The sequence below is a fragment of the Vombatus ursinus genome, unplaced genomic scaffold, assembly GCF_900497805.2.
Source record: "Vombatus ursinus unplaced genomic scaffold, bare-nosed wombat genome assembly UNPS02014926.1, whole genome shotgun sequence".
NCBI classification, from domain to species: domain Eukaryota; kingdom Metazoa; phylum Chordata; class Mammalia; order Diprotodontia; family Vombatidae; genus Vombatus; species Vombatus ursinus.
The window spans coordinates 2,727,932-2,751,212 of NW_020954704.1; the positions used below are offsets into that span (position 1 = coordinate 2,727,932).

The 23,281-nt window shown below is 37.1% G+C and overlaps 1 protein-coding gene across 2 annotated transcripts in view; it reads right to left on the minus strand.

The window, feature by feature from the left end:
- Positions 1 to 23,281, minus strand: part of GPHN (gephyrin) — a 757,059-nt gene that overhangs the window by 85,446 nt on the left and 648,332 nt on the right. For both annotated transcript variants that reach the window (XM_027843732.1, XM_027843731.1), the window contains 4 exons: positions 16,758 to 16,850; positions 11,410 to 11,465; positions 2,492 to 2,611; positions 927 to 985 (listed from right to left, as the gene is read on the minus strand). In XM_027843732.1, coding sequence (XP_027699533.1) covers positions 927 to 985; positions 2,492 to 2,611; positions 11,410 to 11,465; positions 16,758 to 16,850 — 328 coding nt within the window. The remainder of the gene's footprint in view (positions 1 to 926; positions 986 to 2,491; positions 2,612 to 11,409; positions 11,466 to 16,757; positions 16,851 to 23,281) is intronic.

Below are 23,281 nucleotides of genomic sequence, written 5' to 3' on the forward strand. Positions count from 1 at the left end.
ACACACACACACACACACACACACACACACACACACACACACACACACATACACGCACAGAGTGGATATGTGAATGTATGAAGGTAACTAATCTGTAATCTTCAGTATTTGGGATGTTTAATGTGGCTGATAAATTCAGCTGGTTAGAGAACTATGTTAGCCAAGTTAGTTTGGAGTCTGAGTCTCACATGGGGTAGTTTGATCCTCTCCATTCAATGGGCATAGACAATGCCTTAACCCTATCTGGCAAGTCCTCTGGAGGATGTGTGCTTTGGTTTTCAAGGGACAGTGGCAGTGGCATGGGCAGAGAGCAGTGGGTGGTCATGTCAGAATACACAGGTTCAGTGCAATTCTAACCTGCCTACAAGAAATCTTTAAACCACATGCCTTCCTCTTCAAAGTATTCTTCAACATTAGTGAAGGATATCAATGAAGTGAAGAAATGGGTAAAGACAGGAGAGAATTTGGGAAGTAGGTAGATAAAACACTTTGATCTTGTATCAGTAGCATTTTGAAAGGGCAGCCCACTGTTACCACATTACTGCTTTCAATTAAGCAAACTCCATCCCCTGAAATAGCCAGTCCTTGGTTATCCAGAGCTAGAGGTTGATTGCACAGTTTATGGAACATGATGGTCCATAACCTTTCTTTCTCCTCATACTTCCTTTTGTCCTTGCATTTGCACTAAAGAATGGGCACAAGAAAAATGAAGAAATCAAATCTAGAGTGGTACTTACTGCAGCTTGTCAGTAAATTTTGTAAAAAATTAAATTTTTTTGAAAGAACTAGCTTAAACTAGTAGCTATTTATATTAGTTGTATAATAATACTATTCATGCTCTCCTGACAATGACTACATGTACATGTATGTGTGTGTTTGTAAGTTGGCTATATATTCTCATATTTTGAAGAAGGTTACCTACTTACCTAATATCCTGGCCTGGGCGAGCTTGCACTAGAATCCGTACCTCCAGTTCTTCAGTGCCCTGGAACAAGAACATGTTATGTGACTGCACGCAGGTCAATCTAACAAAACAGATTAATTTCCAAGTCCATTCAAAAGGTTTTACTTGCTTCCCTCATTGGACAGACTCAGGATAGAAATATATGGAAATGAAAAACCATTTGCTAAATTAAAAAACATTAGCATTTGAGGTTCCTGAAACCTTGAGAAGCTAAAAGGCAAGGAAAAAATTACATAGTTTTTCCTCTTTCACAGCCTCCTCCTTTTATGGATCAACCCAATTCAAAGAAATTTACTTTCAGGTACCATTCTCAGGGCCAAAGTCATTTAATGAAAACATTATTGTTGTCCCTATGCTTACATAGGGAATGAAGAAGATATTTCCCTTCCATTGTCATGAATCATGAAATTATCGATAAGCCAAGATTTTGTGGGAATACTTTAAGTGAAAGGCTTTTATTTGTCATCTGGTCAATTCGTATGAAGAAAAGGTGACAATCAATTCTACATTTATGGACTGTAAATATGATGACATTGGAGCTAGTTGTTGTCCAACAAAACTTGCATGCACGGGTGTTCTGGATCTCAATGTTTTGCTGGTTTTCTTGATGTCAATAAATATGTTTGGAGAGTTTTAATATGCAGACAACATGATTTGTATCCCACTGGTGAGTTTTGTAAGACTTGCAAGTGATTAAGTGATTAAAAACTCAAACCAAAAACCCCTCCTTAGACCAAAGAAAGTGGTGCTTCAATACAGCTGAATCTATATGACAGATTAAGCACTGGAGCAAATGCATTTCCTTTTAATATAAATTCCTTTGTTCCTTTTATAGAAGATATTTCAAAGCACTTTGCAACAAAAGTAAGATAAAGCTCCAGAAATGTTGAAGCCATTCCACTCTCAGTACTGTTCATATTCTACCTCAAACACTCCATCTGGCTTCACTGAGAAGAAAGCTTATTCGGGTCATAAGAGACCTTAGATTTAAGTATTATAGGAGAGGCTGAAAGTAAACTTATTGACATTTTCATTGAATCATATGAAAAGCAGCTCTAAAAAGGTCATTTTGAACTGGCCAGTCATTTTGACTGTCTTAGGTACAGAAGCATTCAATGTTTTACTAAAGTTTTTTTTTCTTGGAGTTTAAATTCATCACTTCCGTATTCTTTGTTCACAGGTCAGCTACATTATGAAATAATTCCCACCTAAAAGCAACACATACCTTTAATATCACAGTCACTGGTCCCTTAGGATGGATTGTCATTCCTTATTTGCACCTGAAATTTCTGGGGCCAAATATAGGTCAATTTCTGTTAGAATATATATAATTTTAACAGAAATCAACACAAAAGGTTTCCCATTTTAAGGGTAATTTGGTTGAGGTATATTCAATACAGCAAAGTTCCAGTACAATGAAAGACCCAGGTCAGACTTGCAGAGTTTTGTTTTGTTTTTTAAAAAAGGATTAGACTTACAGAACTATTCAATAGAACAATGAAAAAAAAAGATCTGGGGGTTACACACATCATCGGATTCCCTGATGAGTTCAGTATCTTCTACTTGTACTACTGCATCAGCACCACAGGGGATTGGAGCACCTGTTGTAACCCGCATGACTTGTCCTGGCATCACTGTCTGAGTGGGCTAGAAAAAGAAATAGACGGAAAGAAGACATTTACTGTGCAATACAAAAGTGAGCATGGTACAGTGGAACAATTTTTAGACTTGAAATTAGAAGACTTGGGTTTGAATTTAGACTCTGATGTTTATTAGCTGAGTGACATTGGGCAACACACCTGATTTCTCAGTCTCAGTTTATTTAATTTAAAAAATGGGGACAGTGTTACTTTTACCACCTATCTCACAGTGCTGTTCTAGTGTTTTATAAATCGTAAAGGAATAAACATATGAATTATTAATTTTTTATATTATTTTTCAGATAGTTAGCAGCTCACATATTAGTGGCAGCTAAGTAGTGCAGTGGATAGAGCACTGGACCTGAAGTCAAGGAGAACTGAGTTCAAATATGGCTGTAGACACCTACTAGCAGTGTGACCCTGGGCTTAACCTCTATCTGCCTCAGTTTCTTCATATGTAAGTGGGGATAATAATAGCACCTATTTCCTCTCAAGATTTTTGTGAGGTAATATTTGTAAAGCACTTAGCTTTATGACTAGTACATAGTAGATGCTATATAAATGCTAGTTATTATTATTGTTATTATTATATACTAAGAAGACTCAACATATATAAATTATTTTGAGTTCTCTGGGAGGTAAAACATGTTATACAATGTATTTTTAATTAATTATACTTATAAAAACATATCTTTGTACTATAATAAGCATGTGTTTAATTGGAGTGCTTTGGGAATGGATTGTTCTGATTAATTGAATTTTCTTCTATGGCTAATCAGAAAAGCTTCTTTATTTCAGACCCTGTGGAAAATTATTCTGAATATCAGTCCACATTCTTGTCTTAGTCTAGCTAAAACATATAATTATGTCATTCTTCAGTAATTTAAGCTCTTGTAGCACCTTGGAGTGATCCTCACAAAGAACTGTCAAAAATCACAGACCAAAGAAAATTCTGGAACAGGGCTAGGTAAAAAAAAAAAACAACAAAACAAACGAAAAGAAAAAACAAACTCCACCAATAACACATAAAATATCTGTCTTATAAATCCTGAAAATCTTACACAGAGGCTAGGAACAAACATCCAACCACCAACAACATGAGGTTAATTATAATCTTTACGCTAATGACTTCCATATCTGTATCTCCAGTCACAGTTTCTCTCCTCTGCTTTAGTCCTGCATCATCATTTCAAAACGATGTCCTGTAGAAATCTCAAAAAAACATGTCTGCAACAGAAATCACTATCTTTCCCCCTAAACCCTGCCTCTTCAGACTTCCTTTTTTCTGCCAAAGATACCATTCTTCCAGTTTCCCAAGTAAATAACTTTGGTATCATCCTCAACTCTTTACTCTTCCTCAGCCCACATATTCGGTTAGTTGCCAAATCTTGCCATTTACTTACCTCTACAATATTTCTTAAATTTGACCTTTTCTCAATACTTACATGGCTACCAAATTGATTCAGACCCTCATCACCATCCATTTAAATAACTGCAATAGTCTCTTCATTGGTCTTCCTTCACAAATCTTTTTCTACTGCAGTCCACATCTACACTGTGGTCAATGTGATTTTCCTTAAGCACAAGTCTGACTGTGTCATTCCCAGTGGCTTTCTATTCTCTTGAAAATAAAATATATAACTACTATGTTTAGTTTTTAAAGTCCTTCACAACCTTGCTTCAGTCTATCTTTCCAGCATCACTGTACATAACTTCTCCTCCCACTCTGCTGTCCATCCAAACTGGCCTTCTCTCTGTTTCTCACACAATAATAATAAATCTTTCATATCTGTGCATTTGTACTGGCTTGTTTATACTCCCTCCTCACCTCTGTTTTATATAATCTCTCTCTTCCTTCAAGATGCAGCTCAAGCAACACTATCTACATGAAGCCTTTCCTGATCCCCTCAAATGTCCTTCTTCTCAAACGACCTTTTACTTTGTATTTATTCATTTATTCTGCATATACTTATATGTGTCCTCATTATCTTCTCAGAATGTAAGCTCCTTTTGAGCAGGGATTGTTTCACTTACTTGACTTTGTATCTCCAGCACTAACAGTGCTTGGTGCACACTAGGTACTGAATAAACACTCGTTGATTAATTAATTGACTGGCTAATAAAAGCCTCAAGAGGTCATCTAGACCACTTCCCAGTAATTACCCAATGCTACAGAGAGCATATGCCTAATTAGGGTTTAACAAGCAACTAGAAATACTGCACTCTAGAAATACCTAAGCACATAGACAGGATGGGAAGGCACAGATGAGTTCTGTTCTACATCACTGTAATGTTCAAATCAATAACATCATGGATCTGTTTAATCATGTGAATAATACTTGAATGCATGCCTCTGGGAATGTTTGGCATTCTCTGCCCTTATGTATTTATTGATATTATTTAGGTATGCAAATGTAATGCAGGCATTTTAAGTTTTGATGTTCCTTTAAAGGAGGTTTTGGACTGAAATTCCAACAACTGTATTTATTTAATGAAAATGCCATATGATTATGGGGCACTTGAGAAAGGCTGAGTGATTTACAGATTATGGGACCACACTTACTCAATGTTATGCCAGATTATGGAACCATTTAAAAAAATCTTCCTCTCAGTAATTCTACTATCTGAACTCACTTGAGTTTATATATTTAAAAAAAGTGAGCCATGTGCTCCACCCAAAAAATGTCTTAAGATTGTTTAAAAAATCCTATGTTGATAAAGGAAATTTAGAAACAACAAAAAAGTGGGTGGTGGAAGGGCAGGGGAGTTATCATTTTAGCTACATTACTTTTGTGGAAGTTGCTAAAAAGAATCCCTTTTGTCTGATTTGATTTCACTATCTCTGTCTGTACTCTTATTTCTCTAGCCTTGGTCTTACCTAGGACTGAAATGAGTGATAGGAAGAAGAAGATGAGATAACCATACCCTGGGTAACTGAAAGTTGGCTGTTTCATCATGGAAATGAATTCATACAAAGGACTTAACTAATAGAAACTGAGACACTAAGAGGCCACATCACTTACATAAAGTTATATGGCAAACTGCTAGCAGAAAAACAGCAAAGCAAAAACAAAGCTGTTTCAATTCTCAGAAAAAATGCCTGCACCAGCAAACCAGACTGACTGCACTTAATTTTAGGACTCTGTCTAAGATAAAATCTTGTCCCCCACTACAGTGGCAGCTAAGGATTTGATGATATGGTCTTCTAGATGACAGTTTCAGAGTCCTAGACAATGTCTCCCCTGCTGATGCTGGGATAATGAGATGGGGGTTTATAGATCACCACAGCTCTTCTCTGGGAACCTTGCTCATCAACCCTCACATCCTCACTTATTCACCCTACGGTCACACATTTTAACTATGCTCTTGTGATTCTAGATTCCCTTGTTACTTTAACCTTCCACTGTTCTGAAATTTTTGCTTTCTCTCCTTCCTATCCTCACATATACACTTGATGTTGCTAGTAAATACAAGGAAAAATTTGAGTTATTCTTGCTGCTATCCCTCATCTGGATAAAAATGCTTGCAAAAGTATGTGGTAGTGGGGCAGCGCCAAGATGGTGGAGTAGAAGCAGTGACTTGCTTGAGCTCTCTCCCCCAAATCCCTCCAAATACCTGTCAAAATTGGCTCTAAACAAATTCTAGAGCAGCAGAACCCACAAAAAGATTGAGTAAAACAATGTTGTACTGGGCTGAGAGAGGAGTGCAGTAGATATACATATATATATATATATATATATATACACACACACACATATATATACACACACATATAGACAGAGGGCACAGAGTGAGTTGAATATGAAGGGATGATATCTAAAAAATAAAATTAAGGGTTGAGAGAGAGGATTGTACTGGGAGAAGGAGAAAGAGAGAGGCAGAGTAGGGTAAATTATCTCACATAAAAGCAGCAAGAAAAAGCTTTTACAGTAGAGGGGAAGAGGAGGAAGGTGAGAAGGAATGAGTGAATCTTACTCTCATCAGATTAGGCTTAAGCAGAGAATAACACATACACTCAATTGGGTATGGAAATCTATCTTCCCCTATAGGAAAATAGGGGGGAAGGGAATAAGAGAGGGGGGAAAGATAGAACGGAGGGCAAATTAGGGGAGGGGATAATCAGAAGCAACCACTTTTGAGATGGGACAGGGTCAAAGAAGAGAATAGAATAAACAGGGGCGGAATAGGATCGAGGGAAATACAGTTAGTCTTTCACAACATGACTATTATGGAAGTGTTTTGTGTGACAACACATGTATAACCTATATTGAATTGCTTGCCTTGGTGGGTGGGGAGGGAAGAAAGGGAAAGAATTTAGAACTCAAAGTTTTAAAAAAGAATGTTAAAATTATTTTTACATGCAACTGGGAAACAAGATATACAGGCAATGGGGTACAGAAATCTATCCTGCCCTATAGAAAAACAGAAGGGGAGGGGGATAAGAGAAGAAGGGAGGGCAGATTGGGGGAAGGGATATTCAGAATGCATGCTGTCTTGGGGTGGGGGGAGGGGAAAGATGGGGAGAAAAGTTGGAACTCAAAATCTTTTGGAAATTAATGTTGAAAACCAAAAATAAATAAATTAATAAAAAAGAACTGATAAACAGAATCATGTATAGAATGGGTTTACACGTGTGTGTGTGTGTATGTGTCTATATGTATGTATGTATGTATAATTTGTGTCTAATGGTAGCCATCTCTGGGGTGGGGGGAGGAGGGAGGGAAGAAAAAAGGGGGAAAAAAAGAATGTTACATACTAATTTTATTATATACTTAAAAGAATGGCAAGTTATACACATTAGATTTGAAGTTTAATGTACAATCATCTTTTTTTTATTCTACTATGTTACGTAAATGATTGTTTTATTCTTAAGTTCAGAATAAAATAAAATTTTTTTTAAAAAAGTATGTGGTAGTGATAGCTAAGGATCCAGGGATGAAGCCCTGCAGGAAAGGAAGAGAAATGTCCTTTGGGTTTGTTTTCAATTTAATCAATACATAACCTAGGGAGTTTATTTTTATTATTCCTAGTTGATAACTGAGAAAATCACCATGTAACTGTTCTGAGGTTACTTTGGGATGGCTAAGTACCTGCACCCTAATGGGAAAATTCTATTCAGACAGTACATATAAAGGTTAGAGACCTACTCTTAACCTTCTTTCTGTCTTTACTACGATAGAAAATATGCTTTTTCAAATTTTCTTGGTTACAATACACTCTGGAGAAAAAGTCTAAGAGAACAAGATTTATGAACTGGCACCTTCAAACTAATAATTACATTTTTCTTCAAAACACTAGCAAATAAACAGGAATGACCACTGGTTACTTACCAAAAAACAAACAAACAACAAAACACGTAATTATGAAGGTAGAAGGGACCAAAAGGTAGCAACCAATGGAGCACCTACCACACCATTTCAGAAAGATGAGTATGCTCTAGTTGTTTACTGACTAAAAAAATTACAATTTCCTTTATGTGTCCTCAGAGGATACTTTTTTGAACCTTTTAATCATCTTTATGATATGCTCTCTAAGCTTTCCATATCATTGATACAGGGAATTCAGAAATAGTCAATGAAGTCAAATGAAAGTCTTCTAGGACCCGAGAATATTCAATTATGACTATAAGAAGGTTTTGCTTTCTTCCTTACCCAACTTAGACCTCACAGTCACATATTTTAGCATTTTTCTAGGCTTCTTTTAAAAAGTTTTTTTGTTCTGAATTTAATGAAGATACCCCAAAATGAATATTTCCATATACAAAGTAGAATAGGAAATGAGGATATATCTAAAACTTCAAATATCTAATAGGGTTTTAAAAAAAGTATATAATAAATTCAACATGTTGCTCTTAAAGCTGTCCTGTTCGTCTGTCTTCTGAATTCCCTTCTGCTCTCTTCTGTACATTTTGAAAAAATGCTTCAATGTCCTTTTATTCTTTTCTTTTTTGGGGAGAAGCAATCCTATTGCTAATTCTCCTCTTCTCCACCACTCCCTCCTGCTAAACCCCTGCAGAAAAGGGAAAAACACCATCTTTGTAAGAAATATGCATTGTAAAGCAAAAGAAATCCACATACTTGCCATGGTCAAAAATGTCTGGCTACTATCTAAATTAATTTACAGATTTAGTCCCATACCAAATTATCAAAAGATTAAGGAGCTAGGAAAAAAGAACATCTTTTTCTCAGATGGGCTATTCTTGACTTTCCATCTCTGTTTCATCACCATCCTTCCAGTCACCCAAGCTCAAAATTTTGAAATCCATCAGAGCACCAAATGGTGAAGGAAGCACAAGGGAAATATTTGGAGATTCCCAGGAAGGAGGCTGAATCTAATTAGATTATTATATATATATTATATATATATTCTTACATATCTCTCTAATACTGAGAAAAGGTCTCATGAGTTACAAATATCATCTTTCCATGCAGGAATGTAAACAGTTCAACTTTAAAAAGTCCTTTATGATTTCTCTTTCCTGTTTACCTTTTTATGCTTCCCTTGAGTCTTGTATTTGAAAGTCAAATTTTCCATTCAGCTCTGGTCTTTTCATCAAGAATGCTTGAAAGTCTTCTATTTCACTGAATATCCATTTTTTCTCCTGAAGGATTATACTCAGTTTTGCTGAGTAGGTGATTCTTGATTGTAATCTTAGCTCCTCTGACTTCTGGAATATCATATTCCAAGCCCTCTGATACCTTCATGTAGAAGCTGCCAAATCTTGCGTTTTCCTGATTGTGTTTCCACAATACTTGAATTGTTTATTTCTGGCTGCTTGCAATATTTTCTCCTTGACCTGGGAACTCTGGAGTTTGGCTACAGTATTCCTAGGAGTTTTCCTTTAGGGATCTCTTTCAGGAGGTAATCAGTGGATTCTTTCAATTTCTATTTTACTCTCTGGTTCTAGAATACCAGGGCAATTTTCCTTGATAATTTCTGGAAAGATGATGTCCAGGCTCTTTTTTTGATCATGGCTTTCAGGTAGTCCAATAATTTTTAAATGATCTCTCCTGCATCTATTTTCCAGGTCTGTTGTTTTTCCAATGAGATATTTCACATTGTCTTCTATTTTTTCATTCTTTTGGTTTTATTTTATAATTTCTTGATTTCTCATAGAGTCATTAGCTTCCATTTGCTCCATTCTAATTTTTAAGGAATTAATTTCTTCAGTGAGCTTTTGGACCTCCTTTTCCCTTTGGCCAATTCTGCTTTTTAAAGCATTTTTCTCCTCATTGGCTTCTTGGACCTTTTTTGCCACTTGGGTTAATCTATTTTTAAAGTGTTATTTTCTTCAGTACTTTTGGGTCTCCTTTAGCAAGCTACTGATTTGTTTTTCATGATTTTCTTGAATCACTCTAATTTCTCTTCCCAATTTTTCCTCTACTTCTCTTACTTGTTTTTCAACATCCTTTCGGAGCTCTTCCATGGCCTGAGACCAATTCATATTTTTCCTGGAGGCTTTGGATGTGGGAGCTTTGATTTTGTTGTTTTCTTCTGTATGTTTTGATCCTCTTTGTTACCAAAGTACGATTCTATGGTCTCAGTTTTTTTCTGCTGTTTGTTCATGTTCCCAGTCAATTACCTGACTTTTTAACTCTTTGTTAAGGTAAGTCCCTGTTTCCAGTGTGAAGGGTGTAAATCTTGCCTCAGTGCCAGCAAAGAGATTCCTGCAGTCCCCCTCTGATCAGCCACTCAATGCCCCCAACGTCTGTGGGCTGACAGCTCTGGAAGCAACTGCTGCCGCTGTGGCTGCCACCCCAGGGTTGTGCTAGGGCCAGGGTTGGACCAAATTCCTTTCTCACCCAGGTCCAACAGACCTCTCCCATTAACCTTCTAAGTTGTTTTTGGTGTTTGTGGGTTGAGAAGTCTGGAAATCATCACAGTTTCCTGTGATTCAGTATCCTGAGGCCTGCTCTGGGTTTGCTCTTGGGCCCTGTCTCCCTGCACAGCTCAAGCTGCACTGCGCTCCTTTCTCAGTCTGGTGCCACAGACCTTTCCCATCAACCATCCAGATTATTTTGGGCTGGGAATTTGTTTCACTCTGTCTTTTTGTGGGTTCTGCTGCTCTAGAATTTGTTTAGAGTCATTTTTTACAGGTATTCGGATTGCTTTGGGGGAGAGCTCAAGCAAGTTACTGCTTTTACTCCACCATCTTGGCTCTGCCCCTCTTTTTTCTTTCTTAAAGCCATCTTAGACACTGCTGCCGGAATAATTTCCCTAAAGCACAGTTGTGATCTTGTCACTCCTATGATGAAAAACTGCTCCCCATTGCCTATAGAATAAATTCTAAACTCCATAGCCTGACATTGTTAAGTCTTTCATGCTCTGGTCCTAGTCAGATCTTCCATTATTCCTTTTTATGTACTCTTATGCTCTAGCCAAATTGGGCTATTTGATATTCCCCAAATAAGCCATGTGCTTTCCTAATTATGCTATATCTCCTCCTCCTAACATGTCCTTCCTTTCCACCTTTGCCTACAAAAATCCTACCCATCATTTGAGGCTTAGATCAAACACCACTTTCTCTATGAAGTCTTCCTTCATCTATAAAGTCAGAAGTGAATTCTTCCTCCTTAATTGATTCACAATACTTCTCCAATAAAACACTTATGCCTTGTAAAATTTTTGGGGGTATCTTATATGTCTTATCTCCACTACTAAATTATAAATTCCTTGAATGCAAAGATTTTGTGACATTTATTTTGTATCTTTCCCAGAGTATCTAACATTGTGCCTTGCATTTAGCAGATGCCCAATAAATTTAGTTTAAATCAAATTACATCATATCCTACATATGAGTCTCACCTGTTCACCAGCCTGGGATTCCCCAATGATGAAACGGTCTCCTGGGCCATCAGCAGCTATAGAATGGAACAGAACAATGATCAGTCTTGACCTATAGCAATAATGAAGTCCAAAGAATGGGAGATAGGTCCAAGGTGCTATTAAATATTGGTTCACTGGAGTCTTTCTAAAGAGACTTTGAGTATAAGATTATTCCAGGGTCTGCAAATTAGGCAACAATTTGTACAACTTTTGATTTGGTTGTTTGCAACATACCACTTGAAATATCACTTGAATAGGCTTTCTCATTGATGATACTATTGGTGGTTTGTTGGTGAATGAACTCTGTCCCTTCCTTTCTGTAAATTCCACTCTTCTGCTTTCAATTGGTATGTCTCCTAGCAAAGCCACTGAATGAAATGTTAGTAGTACATAGCATAAAGGAGGACAATAATAAGATCTTAGGCTTTAGAGTAAGAAATAACCTTAGAGATAATCTAAGAATTAATCTCCCATCTAACACCTTTCTTTTTATAGATGAGGAAACTGAGGTCTGGAACAAGTCAGTGTCTTGCCCAAGGACACAAGGCAGTAGATTATAGGGAAAGGATTTGGATCCTCGTCCTCCAGTTCCAAAACAGCAATATATATTTTTCCCAATTTTCCCAATTCCCCAATTTTTCCCTCAACATACTCTTACTGTGTATAACTACACATACATATGCATGGATTATATATAGTGGTACAAAGGATCTTTTTAAAAAAATGATGTAATTTATGCCAGAGAAAGATGCAATAATGGTTTCCTCAAACATTGTCTTCTGTTTTAAAAATAGCAGATTGACCTAATAGAAAAAATAATGGTGTGAGAGCAAGGGGACCTAGGTTTTAGTTATTATGGCTCTTTTGTTACATAGCTATCCAGTCTTGGGAATGTCACTAAAACTTTGTGTGCCCCAGTCTTCTCTACCTTCACGGAGTTGTTGGGAAAGTTAAATGAGACGGCAAAGTACTCAGGGAAGTTAAAAAACATATTATCTATACTTTAAAATGTTAAGATTCTTGAATTTTGTTGGATGTGGGAACCCCTTCACAATTGAGTAACTGGTCTTTGAGAGCTGATGCAGCTAAACAATTTATCTTCTTGTCACTGAGATGGTGGCACGTGAGTCCCTCTGAACTTGTTAGCCATGCCAGATTTGTCCTTGTTACATACAAATCATTCCTGAGCCTGTACTTGAATCATTTCCAGCTAGTTAAGATCTGCTGAGACCTGAATTGGCAAAGCCTTCAACAACCCAGTGTAACCTCCATACCACAATGAAGCACTGAGTAAGACTGCTGTGGAGGTTTACTTCTATACTTAATATCTAAAATAGCTGATTAGCGGGAGAGTCCCTAAAACCAAAGCCTCCTGATTCCCACTCCATTACTCTTTATACTGTGTTACACTGCTATTTTTAATTTAGAAGACTGTTTCAAGTAGTCAGCACTGTATCCTTCACTGTCATAAAATACATTGAATTTTTTAAAGACTGCTTTCACCACTTTGCATGTCCTTGAAAGCAAGGAATGAACCCTTTATGGAGTCGATTTTTACAAAAACTCTTAACATGGTAGTGGCTTATTATTTCATTTTGTTTGTCTTCTGAAGCACATAGCTAATTTTCACATATCTAGTAATGAGTTTCTCTTCTACTTTATAACCACTGAATTTAATTTGCAGGAAGCAATAAAAAGCAATCAAAATTAAATCTAACAACAAACACATTATGTAAGCAATTCACAAATGTTTAATGCTGGACTCAGAAGTTGCCTCCTTTTCTGGGTGTTCAGAAAATATTTGTGTTTTTTGCTTACATCTTTATTTTAAGAACCCTGGTTCTTGACATGATTTTTTGGTGACTTTTGATTTCTGCAAAAACATATTGAAGCCTTAAATCTACATTCCAAGTGATACTATTTTCCATTTCTTACAGGAATTGACAGAAAAGCATGCTTTACTATTACTTTCTGGTAACACAACAACCTCTCTTTAAGGCTCTTAAAACAGTTCAATGTTCTTCACCCATTCATTCATTCAACATACCTTGAATAAACATTAGTTAGCTTATGTTTGCCAAGTACTGTGCTAGGCTCTGGGGAGATAAAAATATAAACAAAGCAGTCCCTTCTCTCAAGAAATTTACATTCTATTAGGAGAAAACAACAAGTTAAAATATATAGAAACTATTTTCATTGAGGACAGAGAGCAAATGGGGAGAGGGAGGGGTCAGGAAAGGCTTCCAGTTGGAGGTAGCACTTGAGCTGTGCTCTGAAAGAAGCTAAGGATTCTGTGAGGTGAAGGAGAGGACAGAGTGCATTCCAAACATGGAGTATAACCTGTGCAAAGGCATGGAGATGGGAGATGTAATACTGTATATACTGGGAACAATAAACTGTCTAGAATAGTGGTGTTAAACTAAAATAGAAATTGGTTCTTGTAAGCAGCATACTGACTTAGAAAACCACAAAATAACATTATCTATGTTGTGTTGTATTTGTATTCATTTTGTTAAACATTTTCCAATTACATTTTAATAATATGGTTTGGGCTACACTTGGGAGTTTTGCAAGCAGCAAATCTGACACCTCTAATCTACAAGATTAAGAATGGGCAGACAGGCACTGTTAGGGTACTGTCAACAACTGCCTCGGCTGGTTCTCACTGGAACATTGATTGATGGAGATGGTGGAATGCAGAAAGAGACTAAGGAATTAATTTAATTACAAAGAAGAGAAAATCACTATGATTTCCCAATCTTGTAAAATATAGTAACATTATTTGTACAATTTGTTATTTGTTGTTATCTGATAATTTGTTATCAGATAATTTGTTCCCTGGGTGGAGTTTTTGAAAAACCCAAGATAGTGATGTGTTAAGCTTTTCATTGGTGGCTTGAGGCTCTCATTTTTGACTTTTGTCTGTTTAAGTCATAATGTCATCATATATTGACTTAGCAGACATACCTAAGAACCTAGTGCTTCAAATTTCAATCATTTCTATAATTGCTATCTTTATAGCTGAGTTGTTGATCCAAATTAGGTTGTGAGCTCCTAAGGTCAAGACTACATCTCCTCTTTATGTGGCTCAGAGCGCTGCCAACCTTTCACAAATAATAAATATCAGACAGCTACACAGTAGATATCCTCTTGAACTTTATATATTATATTGCTTTATTTGATACTTTTCTTTCTAAAATAGTTTTTAAATAAAAGTTACTATAAGCTATTGCAAGGTAATTCACATAAAACTTTTTTAGATGGATCTCACAGTAGCAAGAAAGGCTTTTTTTCCTTCTTAATTTAAAAAAAATTTAAAAAACATTTCTGTTTAAAGTTTTAAGTTCCAAATTCTGTCCCTGTCTCCCTCCCCTAGCCCTTCCCTGACATGGTAAGCAATCAGATATAGGTTATACATGTGCAGTTATTAGACATTTTGTACAAGAAGATTTGAATAAAAGAAAAAAAAATGAAAGAAAGTGAAAAATAGCATGCTTCAATCTGTATTCAATCAACATCAGTTCTTTCTCTGGAGGTAGATATTATGCTTTATAATTGGTCCCTTGGGATTGTCTTGGATCATTGTATTGCTGAGAATAGTTAAGTCATTCATAGTTCTTCATTGAACGATATTGCTGCTACTGTGTACAACGTTCTCCTGGTTCTGTTCACTTCACTATGCATCAGTTCATGCAAGTCAAGAAAGGCTTTTATAACTCATGCGGGCTAATCATTCTCTCTGGCAACAAGAAAAGCTCTGAGCAATACAGTTTCATGTTACCAAGCTGTGGTTGTCTCATGCAAAAACACAGAACATTCTCTTTAAGAATAATTCTGCTTCAAGTAATTAATTTTTTTTCATTTTTTCCTCATTTATATTGCCAGAGAGGTAAAAACTGAATATTTAATCCCTCTGGAGTTTCATCTGCTTCAGCTTATTGTCCTTCCCTTGAAGTCAGAATCCTTTGTCATTTTACAATAATTTTGTAAGACCACAAATGGCACTGCTACAAACAGAATTCTAGCTCTCCAGGCAGGGAATAAAAAGTAGTAAGAGCTGATGAGGCTGTCAGAAGAATAAAATAATTTCCTTTCTGGACAATATTCTTTGTATAAATATCAGAGGACAGAGAAATTTGGAAGCTAAAAATGCACCAGTTGAATCAAGGCAGGGCTACATGTCTGGGGTTTCTGCTCTGCCTATTCTACTTTGTTGAATATATTGGTTCTTAGTTCAGCCAGTTGAAGGAAATGAGCCAAATGAGAATCAACTCTGAGCTTCCTTCTCCTCAGGAAAGAAGGTATGGTTTCATATATATACTAAGTTGAACTGCAATATAAGATTAACACAAAATGAGTTATGTAAAGTACAAGTCTGACAATTCTGAACAAGGACACTACTACACAGAGAGAGAGACGGAGCAAATGTTTTTCCAACACATCAAAACACCAGAGATGTAACACATGAATAAATATTTAAATATATCAAAGAACAAATCAAAGAACAAAAGAAAATCACTTTAATTGCCCCATGTAAAAGGCAGTAAAAGATTCTATCGTCTCCAACTACGAAGATAGACTCTATGTCCTGAAAAATGTTTCTAGACACTTTCTCAACCCCATCAGTATTGAATCTATAACTAATGGAAAGATCTTGACAGTCCTTAAGCAATTCAGTTACCATTTCCATTTTTGGGGTCTCAGACTGGCCTTTCCACTGGGAGGAACTACTATAGCATTTATGTACTGGATTTACACAGCCTGTGGTAGCTCCACGGCTTGTGTTGACAGCACCATCTGTAGTTACAAGAACTCTGAAGTTTGGCATGTTCCAAGGATGGACAGAAATTTAGCTTTCATTCTTCCCAGTAAATAGTTTACTGGTGATTAAAGTAGGAGGACAGATCATTCCAATTGTTGGTAGCCTGGGGTTCAGTTGAAATCTGACCTCAACTGCTCTACTGTTGGCATTGATTCCTCTCGTCTTGGTCTTGAGTCTTTAGAGGTTCCACTAAGAAAACATCCCCAGGCCTCTAGGGAGTGGTTCTAAACCAAGACTAACACCTGAAGGTACAGAATTCAAAGACCCTTCTTTAAATATTTGTCAAGTAGGAGTTTTTGTGCAATAGTGAGCCTTCCAGTAAAAGATTCTCATTAGACCTAGTGTCAGGAAATACACATGGGAATATACTTCTCTGTAAATAAAATTATTCTAACAGACAGTGAAGAAGCAGATGCAATAACAGTTGGGTGCCTGGAATTAGCCCAGATCCCTCAAAAATACGTAGCACATGACCAATACTAATGAAGAAAGACAAAACCCTTACCTCGGACAGCATAGCCATCTTTTACTGATGCTGGGAAGGGGGGTAGGTTGTCTTTTGCATATACATCTTGAGCAAGGACTCTTCCCATCCCATCTGCAAAAACCAAATTAAAAAGAAACCTGAGGAGGGGTGAGTAAATCTAGAGGAAGAAAATCAGAGATGGCACAGAGCCATAAAAGAGACGTGCACATGTGTTTATGTAACTTAGTTCATATGAAGGCTCTTTCAGACCTCCTAGAGTTAAGAGAAGACTGAAATGTATTCTGGTGTCCGTGATGAAAAATTAGGGTTAGTTATTTCCCTAGACTACTTGGGGAAAGCTTCCTAATACTGACTTGGACTACACAAAGTCTTCAAAGAGATTTAAACAGAAGCATCATAAACATTGTAATATTCCTAAATACCCTTTTCTTTAAAAGGGATTTCCTTTAAGTAGCAAACAAAGTAGGGAAAAGCAGCAGAGAAATTCTGAAGGTACCTAATGGTTCTGCTCAGTTTAGATAACATCACTATAGCCTTTCCTTAAGTCACTAAGTTATCAGCATTTTAATGGATAAAGAGGAATTTTATCTAACAAAGCCTACATGAATTTTAGCTGTTGATTTGGACTTCATTAGACCAAATAAGTTGGTGACTTTAAGGAGTGGGCTAAAACTACCAGCTGATAGTATGTAGAGGATATTGAAATCATACAGAATAATCATTTGGTATTATTAATTAATAATCTGAACCACTTAGCAAATATTTTCCAGTAGTAAAAAATTAGATCTCTACCAATTCCATACATTATCTAGTCAATTACTTAAAAAAAAATTAAGCCTCTCTCTACTTCCAATAATATAGGACTTTATTTACATGAAGTGGTCATATTACCTGGCCTTACCTGGCAACTTTGTTGCCTCGAGGCATAGTCCAGTTCCTTAGTCAGCCACTTAAAGGCTTGGTGTGAGTTGGTTGCCATGTCTCAAGGGAAAAAAATAATTACGTGGAGACCCCTGTTGCAGTCATGCAATTATCTCTGAATTAGAAGGAACTCTTCTACAAGTTCCATTACAAAGGGGATGGAGTCTTTTGATACAATTTGCAGAATAGAGAACGAGGGTAGAGTAAAATGGTCTGTTTTAGACCAAAACTCAAATGGCTCTCTTACTTCCCAGGTAGATCTGCCATGGTTTGGCTCTGTAATTGACCATACAACTCTTGAAACTAGTTCTAGCACAGGACTGCATTGAAATTCCTTGGGCGTGGCTTCATATCTGTAACTAATCCAGCCTTCAGGGATGACAGCAGCAATATGGCTACATGCCTCATTCCAACCAAACCACTGCTACTCTTTTACTTGACTTTGCTGGCCCATTAGAGTGCCTGATCATAGGTGATGAAATGCCGTCAGACCTGGAGATGACAGAGGGCTCTCTCCAACCATTAATCACTCATTTTCATTTAGAAATCTTTTATAATCACAGCTGCTTCATTTACGAATTTCTGTTTGATTGATTCAGATAAGCCTTTGGCTAGTTTATCTGTATACAGTATTCTTATTTGTCTGTTTGGCAATATTTAAGCCTACAATAGAAGTGAGGCACAATTCCATGAAATATTAAAATACAGACTAAGGATTAGTAACCTCAGTAAACACAGGCTGATCTTCCATTTCCAAACACTAAAGAGTAACTAGAACTGTACTCTATGGAAAATAGCAGCCAATTCTTGCCTACCTGCCTACTGGTTCGAGAGAGTCAGTGTTTAGCAGCATCTCCTGTCCAATTCCCCCCCTAATCTTATCACAATGTTGGAGAGAGACAGTTCAGTATTTCTGAAGATTGCTGAGCTTTGACATAAATCTGTATATTGCTTCATATACAGACACACACACACACACATATACACATGCATACATATATACAACCATATAGTCCACATATATACATATGTAAAATACATATGAATATATTTATACAGACACACATATACATATACATACATACACATATATATTATACACATACCAAGCAGATGTCTTAGCTGTCAATGAAAAAATTTTTACAGTTCCCTGTGAACCTAAAGATTTACAGATGAATTTTCTCATCTGTAAAATGGGAATAATAACAGCACCTACCTTACAGCGTTGTTGTGAGGATCAAATAAGATAACACAGGTAAAGTGCTTTGCAAACCTTAAGGTGCTTTACAAATACCAAGTTATTATTTATAATTTTTTAATGATGGTCAGATCTGGACAAAGACAGGTATACTGAGTTGACAAAGGTCCTAGACCCATCCAGGGTTAGACAAAGGAATATGATCCCACTATCCTAATTTCTATTTTCATGATGGAGGTATTCATTATTGCTCTTTAGGCACACACAACCATCTATACAAGATGTCTGTGATAAAGAGCTGACCAAGGTATAATATCCATGTAACCCAAAGTACATAAAGAGATGATAGTAAAAATTCAACCCTGGCAGCCTATAATTCTGCAAAACAACCTTCAGCATTCTGATGTGACTTAAACAGGAATTTAACTTATATGCTGAGCAATTACTGAGACTTATTTCCATACCCCAATCTCCAAAAAAAAAAAAGATTATATGCAAGTTGAAGGGCTAGTCCATGTATTTACAACTTGATGTTTATATTCAGCTAGACCTTTCTATTCTTTGGAAGCTCTAATTTATAATGGTTGGTCAGTATTACCCTGATCTTATAGATGACAATTCTAATAGCTGACTCTATCTAGTGTTTTAAGTTTTGCACGGTGCCTTAAATATATTACCTGATTTGAGCCTCACGTAACAACCCTGTGAAGTTGGTCCTATAAATATTATCATCACTATTCAATAGATGAGTAACTTCAGAAAGGTTAAGATTTGCCATTAATGAAGTGTTAGAATAGCCATTTGAACCCAGGTATTCCTGATTCTAATTTCAGCACTCTAGGAACCATAGCATGGTACTTTAATAAGAAAAGTTGAGGCACTGAGGAGGACATTTTAATGGTAGAATGGGGAGCAGAACTTGTTTCCCAAAACCCAGTCAGATGGTCTAATATAGTCACTAACACCCTTTGTCAAGGTACCCTATTATATCCTTTTGCTCCTTGGATCAGTGATCCAACGTAGCTTCAATTTGCTACCCAGCAGAGGGGTGATGTCTCAGCTCTGCATACTTCAGGAGGTCTAACTTTCCCAAACCCAATATTACTTGCCTGTTCCTTCACTTTTAAATCTTCCTTTACGGACTCTCTTGTCCCCTTCTTTACCTCATGCTAAGAAGATGATGAATTTGTTTCCAGCTGTTTACAGTCAATCCTGGGGATTGACCTGAAGCAGACAAATTGTATGAGCAGAGGACAAAAGGGGAAAAGAAATGATAGGGAAGGAAAGTCAGAAAACGCTGATGACTAAGGAAGAAGGGTCAGGGACCTAGTGAGACAAATCAGTATGAAAGCTGGTACGATGACACATGAGAGGCTTACCTCACTAACTTAATCTCTCATTATTCTCTAAGCTTTTTTTTTTTTTTTTGCATTCAGCTTATTAACTCCCACTTTGGTTTTTATATTCATCAGTGCTACATAGGAATGTCCCATTAGATTGTGAGCTCCTTGAAGGCAGAGGCTGCCTTTTACCCCTTTGTATATCCCTGGTGGTTACGAGAGGGCCTGGTAAATGGCATATACTTAATAAATGCTTGCTGAAATGAGTGAATTACCCACACCTGGAAACTCTTGCCTATGTATTCATAAAATCATGTCTATGACCTCTTAGGCCCAGCTCAAAATTCAGCTGCTCTAGGAAGTCACTTCTAATAAATGCCACTCCTTTTCTAGTCCATTGTCATTGGCTACTTATTCAGTCTGTACTATACCACTTTATGAATAGCACTTGTTTTCATGTTTTATGGCAATATAGTTTGTTTCCCAATATGCTTCTATTTCTTGTCTATTTCCTCAAAGCACCATTGGTACAGTGTTCTACTTTCACGTTAATGAACTCCAAAATCCCTTCACCTGATCATGATATTTTATTGTCATTTTTCTCTATGTCTTAACCGTGTCTTTTGTCTTCACTTTGACCTTCATTTCTTCCACCTGTCAGTTTTCCCCAGGACATCACCTCTGCATTGACAATGTTCATCTCTCTTTCCTATCTCAATTGTGAAGTAGTTCAATTCTATATCAACCCCTACAATCAAATCTGTTGCCTCCTTGTCCTGTGGTTAGTCATACTTTTGTCAAATCCCAACTCTGGATTACTCCCACCATTCTCCTTTGCTACTATTAACATGCAGCTGAACAAAGATGGAGAAAAATCACAAAACCATACTACTTGGGTCTACTATGAATTTATGTTATATAATCTCAACTGGGTCTTCATTGAAGGCAAAGCAATTCTACACTTCACTAATCAATGCGCTATCCCCCTCATAGCAATGGCTATTATAAGCCTTTTCACTGCTCTAGTATCTAATACCTCCTGTGGTATTCCCTCCTCTCAGTTAAGGAACTTGTCTTATATTTCACTAAAAAGAAGTTGAGGCTTTTTGCCAAGAGCTTTCTTTTCTCAAAACACTCACGTATCTGCCCACACTGTTCCTCCTTTACTCTTATCTCTCATGAAGAAATGGCCCTTTTAACTGCCAAGACAAATTTTGCTGCATGAATCTTTGATTCCATCCCCTTCCATATCTCTAGCAGATTGTTCCCACTGTCATCCCACTGTTGTTTTAATCTTCAGTCTCTCCCTATAACCCTTCATAATATCTCTTAAGTTGTGAAAGTATCTCCACTCTGTTGGGAATGTATCTTCTCTCTACTCATCACCCTAGGTCAGGCCCTCATCACTTCTCACCTGGACTACTGCAGCAGGCACTCTAACTGGTCTCTCTGCTGCATGTCTCTCCACTCCAATACCTCATCTACTCAGCTGCCACAGTGATTTTTCCAAAGCATAGATATGACTGTGTTACCTCCCCTCAGTTAACTTCAGGATCAAGTCTCCCCCACCACCTCCAAATTTGGTTTTAAGTGCCAAACCTAGCCTCTCCCTATTTTCCTAGTCTTTTCCCCCCCTATATTCCCCTTTACACATTCTAGGATGTGCATATTTCTTTCCATCATTTGATTTTGGTCCTTATTAACAAGGGAAGGGAAAGAAAGCATTGCCCCTAACTCAGAATATCATATGTACATTTTTGGAGCATCATGTTTGCAGCACATAAATGCCATCTGGCTTTTACGGCGCATCTTCAAAGAACATAGAATGAACAATAATGCATCTCAGCTGGAAAGAAAGAAAGAAAGGCTGCTTTACACTTATTTAACAAAATTATTGATACAGAATTAGCAGCCCTTGAGACTGGACTGCAGAGTTTTGGAGCTTTTTAATTATTTTTCCTCCTGCCAAGAATGTAGGGAAGCTGCCATCTTTCAGGTAAATTCATCTCTTCTGGCAAATCAGCAAAATACCAATGCCAAAGCAGACGGATCCAGAGAGGTTCAACATGGCCCTCCCAAGTAGGAAACGTGTCATTGCAAGTTTTAGTTTGAAAGCAAGAGGGAGAGTAGAAGGGTAGGCAGATGATGTGTTGGAAAGCAATATGCAGCAGATCTGGTAATAGGAAGGGTTCCCAGATGGCAACAGATAGAAGATAATCAGAAGAGTTCACATTTGATTCTAATCTCTGCTATGTAAGCAACTGCATCTGCATTTATGACCAGAGCAGGGGTTAAATGCTATGTAGTTTACCAAGAAGTAAGCATTATACTTTCTTCCCTTCTGTTGTTTAACATGTAAAGATTGAGTTATCTTAAGGGTATGAGTTACTTATTGTACGTAACTTCGGTGCTGATACAGATTCTGCATGACCTGAGGGTGTAATCCTTTTTCCTGTGGCCACAGATGGGGTCATCAGTGCACATAGTTTTGAACATGAAACCTTGGCCTTCCCAATCTAGAATGGATATGGAGGTCCTAGTCATCTCTTAAAGAGATGGTATGTGCTACTTCAGGATTACATGGAGGCTTGGTAAATAATTTCCACATTGTTCTGCTTTCCTGTGCACAGTACAATACAACAGTTCTGTAAAATAAAGAATTTCATCAACCTTATGAAGATGAAAATGTACATATTCATTTTAATGAGATCTAGAAGTGTCTGAAATCTTGGTGGCAAGAGCATGCTGGCACTTGCTAGGGAACATGAACTATATTTAGATGAGATTAATGGGAAAGGAATGGCGAGAGCAGGCATTAAAGGCTGGATGATTTGCTCTTGTTCTAGTCTATGCTTCTACATTATATTGAACCAGGCTCAAATATTTTCTCTCCGCAGTGTTGGGGCTAAAGTAAGCCCGCACAGGACCTCTCATTACAAGAATCTCTTTCTTTCCTAATGCTTCTCGTCAAATTTCCAACTGTTTCCATTATAGTTCCTCACACTCACACATACTCTCTCTCTCTCTCTCTCTCACACACACACACACACACACACACACACACACACACACACACACACACA